At 36.5% G+C, this 9,085-nt stretch overlaps 1 protein-coding gene across 1 annotated transcript in view; it reads left to right on the top strand.

The window, feature by feature from the left end:
• Window positions 1–3,210, top strand: part of LGSN (lengsin, lens protein with glutamine synthetase domain) — a 21,216-nt gene extending 18,006 nt beyond the window's left edge. The window contains exons 3-4 of the mRNA XM_032183593.1: window positions 201–379; window positions 2,011–3,210. Coding sequence (XP_032039484.1) covers window positions 201–379; window positions 2,011–3,210 — 1,379 coding nt within the window. The remainder of the gene's footprint in view (window positions 1–200; window positions 380–2,010) is intronic.
• The last annotated feature ends 5,875 nt before the right edge of the window (window positions 3,211–9,085 follow it).

The following is a 9,085-nucleotide window of genomic DNA, read 5'->3' on the forward strand; positions in this document are numbered from 1 at the left end:
AAACAAGGGATTCTATATGGATCCTCAGGCCAAAATTGCCCATTTACTTATAAAAAATATTTTGTGATCCATATCTTTTTCTCAGTTCTGTTTTTACACTATTTTTTGTCATTGTTTGCCACTATTGCACTTTTTTTAGAACAGCCTGTATTCCAGCATTCATTATTTTGTTTGATGTGAACATTCCTCTTCACTTTTAGCATCCAGCAGAGAGCCTGATATAAACAGCCTCAGAAATCCAACTCTCCTTCACCTGTTCTCTCATATTGAATTTATTAAGCAGCAGATGGCCAGAGACAACATACAGTTTGTCAGATTTGAATCAATAGACCTCCATGGTGTGTCAAGATCAAAGAACATTCCTTCTCGCTTTTTTCATGTAAGTATTTTGTTTTTTAGGTATATGGTAATGTATTTTCATGGCATCATCCTTAATTTATGTTATATATACATATATTATTTTTGGAGTGCAGGCAGAAAGTTCAACTTTGAACAAATTTTCTGTTCCTTCTACTTGTTAATGTTCCCAAAGGATCTAGACTCCCCCTCTCCCCTTTTAATTTAGATTACCCTCTGTTCCACAAAAATGGTAATCTAAATAAGTAAATCTAATAATTTCAGTTATTTGCACTTCTAATAATCTCTTTCATCAGAATTATCAAGTTCAACACTATTATAAAGATTTTGGTTCCTGAATATCAGTAAAGAAAAAGTGTAACCATTAACAGAAGGAAAATGGGGAAATGAAAATGCCTTTAGCTATGAGTAAATCAGATGAGAAAATAATGATTTAATAACAATACTTGCCATATTGATGATTCAGGAAATAAGAACCAAATTAAGAAGCAATTGTATCCCTGACTAGTCAGCCTTTTCAGTATATTGCTTCTATGATACTTCATGTGCATAGCTATATTATACTTTCACTCATATCAGTACAAATATTTGTACTATATCTGTATGTATATGCACAGAAGAGAGTGATCAATTTATTTATTTATTTATTTAATTAATTTTTGGTGGAGGTTTTGGTGGACAGAGAGTTGGGTGTAATATAGGGCTTTTACCTTCAGTACTTCTTCAATGTTGAATGGACAGCTTAGAAACTTTGCAGCAGTATTCACCAAAGTGGGCAGTTTTGGTTATGGATGCTAGTTAGTGAGAATTGTTACCACTAGATTTCCACCTGTTTTAGAAAAGGCAGATATTTATTTATTAAATTTAAGAGGAGCCGTTGTGTGCAGTTTGAAGTGTTTAAAAAATATTCCATCTGGATAAGCAAAATTTTGTTTTATCAGCCAGAGACAGAGCTAAAATGTTTCCCCCTTTTTAGGTTCATTTTGTGTCTTCTGATGATTCAGATGGTAACCCTTTCTCTTAGATGAATAAATGTAAGACTTAAACATGAACCAAGTTTCACTAAGTAGATGTTGGCATAACCTTGCCTCTCCTTGCCTCTCCTCGCCTCCCCTCCCCGCCCTTCCCCTCCCCTCCCCTCCTTATTTGACAGATCCATAAATTTTTGGCTTAACTTTGCATCTGAAAAATAGTGAGGTACATGTTATGACATTTAAAGGGAAGTGACAGACTGAATTTGTTTTGACATGAGTCTTGTGTGGTCACTTGGATCTATGTAAAGTAAATGCTCTGAGAATGTGAAAGCCTAAAAAAGTGGTTATAAATTAAAGCTTGACTTGTAAAGTTTCCATATAACTGATGATTCCATAATTGTACAATGACCATGGAAGATTAGGTGCTGAACAAAATTTTTTTCTTTCCAGTTGTGCATGGGAATTTAAAAAGCAATCATCAGGATATCTGATGCCAGGGTTTTCATTGGGTTTCTCATTGACACCGTAATTGGATGTTATCCACCACCTCAGTGAGAACTGTGTCTTAGGTGTTTTTTTATTCCTGCTAAGAGTCTGTGTTTCGTAAATTTAACATACATAGAAATACTGTTCGGTTCTTTTCTCATCTGGTAATCTGTCATTCTGCTCTGTGTTTTAGGAAAAAGCAATTCATGGTGTTGCCATGCCCAGAAGTTATCTTGAACTGACCCTGAATCCTAAGGATAATGAAATAGATTACATAAATGCAACAAATTTTAATTGTGACATAATCCTCAATCCTGATTTATCAACGTTTCGAATTCTACCCTGGACTGAGCAGACTGCTAGAGTGATATGTGATTCTTTCACTGTACTGGGCAACCCCCTAATGACCTCACCTAGGCACATCGCCAAGAAGCAGCTGAGCCAGCTTCAGGACAATGGCTTTTCTCTACACTCTGCTTTCACTTATGAATTTTGTATTTATGGCATTACTGAGGTTGTAAATTCAAAGACAATATCCTTTCCTGCAGCAACGATACTAAATAACCATGACCAGACATTCATTCAGGAGCTCATTGAAGGAATGTATTATACTGGAGCCAATATTGAAAGCTTTTCTTCTTCCAGTGGGCCTGGACAAATGGAGATCACTTTTCATCCAGCATTTGGAATAGATGCTGCTGACAGTGCCTTCACATTTAGAACAGGCATTAAAGAGGTGGCTAAGAAGTACAACTATGTAGCTAGCTTTTTCTCAGAATCAGGATTCTACAATTCAGGGGCTCTTTCACACAGTCTGTGGGATGTGAATGGCCAAAAGAATTTGTTTTCTGCTGGTTATGGAGTTGAGGAGCTCACAGATATTGGAAAAAATTGGTTATCCGGTCTCTTGGCACACTCAGCAGCTATTAGCTGTTTGATGGCTCCTACCACCAGCTGCCGTAAGCCTTATTCCAAATACAGTAAAGAATCAAAAGAGACTGTAAATGCAAAATGGGCATATAATGATAACAGCTGTGCCTTTAACGTCAAATGTCATGTTGGAAAAGGTACTCATATAGATAATAAATTAAGTTCTGCTACAGCAAACCCCTACCTTGTGCTCGCTGCTACAGTTGCTGCAGGTCTAGATGGAATAAAAAGAGGACTTAGGTATGATGATATGTCCCAAGAAGAAAACCTTGTTTCTGATCTGAAACCTTCATCCATCCCTCTGAAGTTAGAAGATGCTCTTGTTGCACTTGAGAAAGATTCGTGCATTCAGGAAGCATTAGGTGAAACTTTTATCAGATATTTTGTTGCCATGAAACATTATGAGTTAGAAACTGAAGAAATGGATATTGAAAGGAATAAATGCTTGGGGTATTTTATTTAGAAGGAGCATTCTTCTGTAGTAATGCTGTGTAAATGCATATACTGTAGACAAGAATCTTGAAATTAATAAACATATTTTAAATTATTTTTATTTTATTATTATTTTTTAAACATTATTTTAAAAGTTAATTTAAGTGAACAGACAAGTATAATGTGGAGAAAAGCAGGAGTAATGGGGTGAAAGGTGGCAGGCAGGAAAATTGAAGGCGAAGGAATTTTTGTTCCATTTGTTTTTGGGATTTCTCCCAGCTTATTCAGTAGGAGAAAGGTTGATAAACCAGAAGAATTTGACTTCAATTCAAAACTTCATCTAGAATGATGAACATTGTAGAAAGAGAGGCAAAAGACTCTCTCAGGCTAGAGAACCTGAGAGACAGGAATCAGTATCTTAGTAGTAAAGAAAAGAAAGGAGGGAGAAGTGGGCATGAAATAATCTATACAACAGGATTACTGTTGAGTGAAATTTGCAAAAAAATATATTGGATAAAGATATTACAAGAAATTAAATAGTGGCTTGAAGAAGGAATTATTGATGGAAAGCTAGGAGAATCAAACCACTATGAAGTAAAAAGAGTTGGTAATATGACAGTTTTGATGGTTAATGGGTTAATTCAGAGTTGAATGAGAAATGAGGAGAAAAAAGACAAAGAAGTCAGAGAATAAAGAGCTTAAAATGGGCTTTTTAGGGCAACCTGATATTATCAAAGATGAAGAAAATTACTGTGAAAAGGAGTCAGACTAAAATCAGAAAGAGTGAGTGAAAATATGAACTCAGAGATTAGAAAACAAACATTAATACAGAGGAGAAAACCCATCCTAAAATAAGAAAGAGTAGCTAGTGTAAAGTTAAGTGTATATATATATATATATATTTTTTTTTTTGGAATGGCAGGAGGCAGATTTTAGGTTTGCTCTCATTCTTTAGGTTTGCTTCCATCCTTTATTATTAAAACCAACCATCATTTTGTATTCCAGCTCCACATTAAGAATGGTTTATGATGCTCTTTATCTTGTTGCAATATTTTAATTGATGTGTAGGAATTCCTGAGTGAAAGTTTTGGGTCACTAGTGGAGTGGAAACAAGGTTCAGTCACTGCCTCTGTCAACCCCTTGAACTAGAAAGTGCAAATAGAAATGTGTTGCTTGCCTATTGATAGACCTGTCACTTTTCCCCTCCAGAGTGTTGTACTGGAAATTTTCTATGTTATAGAAACTTAGATAGTATACTTGCACTAATAGTTGAACTGCAACTGTAATAATGTTGAAATAATTTTAGAAGACTTTGAAAGCAATACTGTTTCTGATCTCGTTTATTTTTGTAGTCTCAGTCATGGTATGTACCATTTTCTCAGGGCACATTGCCTATCCCATTACTAGACTGCTGGCTAAGGTGGACTCATACACTCTTGGACTTACTTTGGCCTTAAGTATGGTTCCTGTCTCACTGACACAGTCTCTGAACATGGCCTTCTATCAACTGCAGTAACGAGGCCATGCAGTTCAGTTTTCATAGTCTCAAATAGGAGTTATCTTCACTAATTTAGTACAACCTTTCTCAGATCTTTACACTCGTGTCTACTTAAAGGTTAAAGTATAATCTTCAGGGACATGAGACAAACGAGGCACCTGATATGCTAAAACTTGATGTAGGATTCCAAAGAAGAAATCACTTCATACTCACATAACAAGAGGATATGAACAGATCTGAGGAAACATAATAAATGTGTTCCATTGTCTCAGTTTGTGGTTGGTGTGTGGATTTGCTTCTCTCCCTTACTCACCTGATACTTATTTTTTGGGTGTTCCATATTATGGAACTATTTTTATCTGCTCCAGGCTGATTTGCTTTACCCAAATCTAGCCTTGAATTTTAAACTGAGCTTCCCATTCTGAAACAAAAATATTTGTTTTGTTGCCCTAAAAGTTCTTCAGGGGCTTTGTGAACCTATCTTTACCAAGAACTGTATTCTATTTCTGGTAATTTCTTACTCTTGTTTTCACAAGCTCTTGGCAGAAAATACCAACAAAAATATTTTCCTTGCTCAGACAACTTTCTTACCTTACTCCTTGTTCAGTCCCAACAGTAGCACAGGCTAATAGCTATTCCTTGTTCTTCATCTGGCAAGGATGTTTTAAAGCCTGTCACTGCATATAGGATATGTATTAATCTGATGAAATTTTTATGTGATGGTAAATACACTGGCTAAGCAAAGCTGTACAAGAAATGGCCATGGAACATGCATTAAGCTTCTTCAGGCATAATTATCTTAACAAGTTTAAAGTTTATCTAGAAGTCGATCTTGAAATAGAAATGCATTCACACACTAGAGTTTCTAAAATCCAATAGATCTATATCTATTTTTCACAAATTATTTCATAAAATAAACCAGGTTAAATAAAACATGTTAGCTCACCCTTCCCAGAGAGACCCAGTGAAATACCTTATAAAACAGAGATGTTGCTCTTTCCTTTCTTTTGTGACTTGGATAACCAACCTGTCATAACTATGTTTGAAATAGTCAGTTGAATTCTGTTTGAAATAAAAGGTTCACAAATGCAGGTTGAAGTTATTGTATCTTAAATTCTGTTCAATATTTTGTTCAACACTGGTTCCTAAATATATTCTATATATTAAAAATACGATAATTCCAACTCTGCGGAAAACATCAAAAATATTTCTTTCAAAATAAGCAGTCATACATTCTTAAAGTAGTCTTCATCTTTGAGCAAATTTTCATGCTTATGCTTGAGAAAGGCAACAAGAAAAAGATAACTACTTCTTACTGCAATAGTAACCTTACTGCTTACTATTGACTGGTGTATCACTAACATTTCATCACTTGAAGTGTTGTTTGGAAAAATCCTTCACTGATCTACAGATTCAGGATCGATATCTTGAGCATCACTAGTTTGGTAATTTAAACTTCTGCAAGTTTTAAATTGAAAAAAAAAAAAAAGAAAAAAAAGATGACATGAAATCTCTAGCTTTGTATAAGGTAGTGATGATTTCCCAGGGTACTATAGTCAGATGCTGCAAAGCTTTGCATAAGAATTTTCTGATATTAATAAGGCATCTTTTAATCTCTTCAGATTTATCCAGACTACATATTTATTTACTTGTTGACAAATTAGTACTGCTTTTGACATTGCACAATGTCACAACTTCTTTTTCTGTACATGCCAGGCCTTGGTTCCATATCATGCAAAATAATTATAAGTAGCACTGTTCTAAACTCTAAAACCTTTAAAATATCACAAGATGGCTTTTTGTAATGCCAGTAGGCATTATGGTAGAATTATGGTAGTTTGCAATTCAGAATACGCAGGTAAATAAGTAGTTGCTAGGTTGGCTATGCCTTTTGATCAATACCATTAATAATGATTAAAGAAGCTTTCCCTCAAAACTTTTTTTTTTTAATTTTTTTTTTTTTCACTAGAAAATTTAGACAACATTTTTATAACTAACAGCTAGTCTATAGACTCCTATGGAAGAATATTTCATATTGCATACATTTTATAATTTATTTAGAATTTGCATCACTGCCATTTATATGAAAATAGAATATAGATAGGTGCTATGCTTTATTTTTCATTTAAATTTTGGGATACTATTCTGAGGAAAAACTTCCACCTGGAATTACCTTCTGGGGTTAAACTACAACAATTTGTAAACATATTTATTTATTTATTTATTTATTTTTCCCCTTATGTTAAGGACAAGATTAAAATAAAAATGATGTTAATAGATTGAATAAAATTTCTGGAAAAAAAATAAAAGTACTTCAGTAAGGATAAATGCAAAATACTAAATTGGGCCAAGGAACTGAGCTGTGTAAGTATGTGTTTGTTCAGAAGTAGTCTGGGTAGTGTTCCATTTCACTAGCTCAGCAATTTTAAGGAAGTACAGACTGGAAATAATAAACAAAAGTATAACCTGCAAGAAGCACAGATTTATACTTTTCCTTAATGTAATTCTTTTCAGGATTTGATAACAGGGTGCCACACTTTGAAGACCTGTAGATTAATTAGTGAAAATCCAGAGATGAGCAAAGGAAATGATCATAGTTCTCAGACCTATTTAGTAGAAAGGACTGAATGGCTTTGTTTAACTTAGAAAGAGGGAAAGAGGGGGTATGGTATAAGGGATTATAACATGTAAAAGATGCTGATAAGTAGCAGAATATAATCATTTCTTCCTGTCCACTGTGGTCAGAATGGAATTAAGAGAGTTGTATCAAAGAAGATTTTAACTAGATAGTCTGGAGACCTTCATAGTGTTCAGGTTATTGAACCAATAAAAGTGACATTTAAGAAAACTGTGGAGTCTCCAGTACTAGTAATCTTCATGTTATCAGCATGCTTTTACCCAGTGGATGTCTGTGGAACATGACAGAGTTTGATAAGGGTCACTGAAGTGTAATTTAATATTTACCAGGATAGGTACATCCTTAGATACATAAGCATTTATAGGAATAATGAGCTGGAATAATAATAAACAATTTTCCTTGTTTGCAGGGATCCCATGTTGCTGTGTGTCAGTGGAACAGACAGTTGGACTGTGAGCTTGTAGCTGAGTTTTTAGGAAAAGAAATATATTTTACTTATTAGCCCAATGACACATAAGCCCATCTCTGAGTCTGGAAAGGAGGCTGAGATCATTTGCTCCAGCTTCTAAATAATTAAATATGTAGTTTAAGGTAATCAGAATAAGACTTAAAGGTAATTAGATCACAGAATCACAGAATTGTAGAGGTTGGAAGGAACCTCAGGAGATCATTGGGTCCAACCCCCCTGCCAAAGCAGGTTCCCTAGAGCAGGTTGCCCAGGTAGGCGTCCAGATGGGCCTTGAATATCTCCAGAGAAGGAGGCTCTGCAACCTCCCTGGGCAGCTTGTTCTAGTGCTCCGTCACCCTCACCTTGAAGTTCTTTCTCATGTTGGTGTGGAACTTCCTGTGCTCCATTTTGTGGCCATTGCCACTTGTCCTGTCTCCACAAACCACTGAAAAGAGGTTGGCTATATCCCTTTGTCATCCACACTTAAGATATTTATAAACATTGATAAGATCCCCTCTCAGTCTTCTTTTCTCCAGGCTGAACAGACACTGGAGAAAAGACTCTCTCTCAGTCTTTCTTCATAGGTAAGATACTTCAGGCCCCATATCAACTTTGTGGCCCTCTTCTGGGCTCTTTCCAGGAGCTTCCTGTCTTTTTTGTATTGGGGAGCCCAGAACTGTACACAGCACTCCAGGTGAGGCCTGAGCAGGGCAGAGTAGAGGGGGAGGATCACCTCCTTTGACCTGCTGGCCACACTCCTTTTAATGTATGCCAGGATCCCATTGGCCTTCTTGGCCACCAGGGCACACTGCTGGCTCATGGTCAACCTGTCATCCACCAGGACCCCCAGGTCCTTCTCCACAGAGCTCCTCTCCAGCAGGTCACCCCCCAGCCTGTACTGATACATGTGGTTGTTCCTTCTCAGCTACAGGACTCTACACTTTCTCTTCTTAAATCTCATTTGGTTTCTTCCTGCCCAACTCTCCAGCCTGTCCAGGTCCCGCTTGAATAGCAGCACAGCCTTCAGGTGTGTAGGTCACTCCTCCCAGCCTTATATCATTGGTGTACTTGCTGAGAGTGGACGCTATTCCCTCCTCAAGGTCATTGCTGAAGATGTTGAATGAGACCAGACCCAGCACTGACCCCTGGGGAACACTGCTACTTCAGTCTCCAGCTGGACTCTGCTTTGCCGATCACCACCCTCTGAGCTTGGCCAGTCAGCCAGTTTTCAACCCACCTTACTGTCCACTCCTCTAGTCCACCCTTTCTCAGCTTTGCTATCAGGATGTCATGGGAGACAGTATCAAAAGCCTTGCTAAAGT

This window comes from Aythya fuligula, chromosome 3 (assembly GCF_009819795.1).
Source record: "Aythya fuligula isolate bAytFul2 chromosome 3, bAytFul2.pri, whole genome shotgun sequence".
Lineage (NCBI taxonomy): Eukaryota > Metazoa > Chordata > Aves > Anseriformes > Anatidae > Aythya > Aythya fuligula.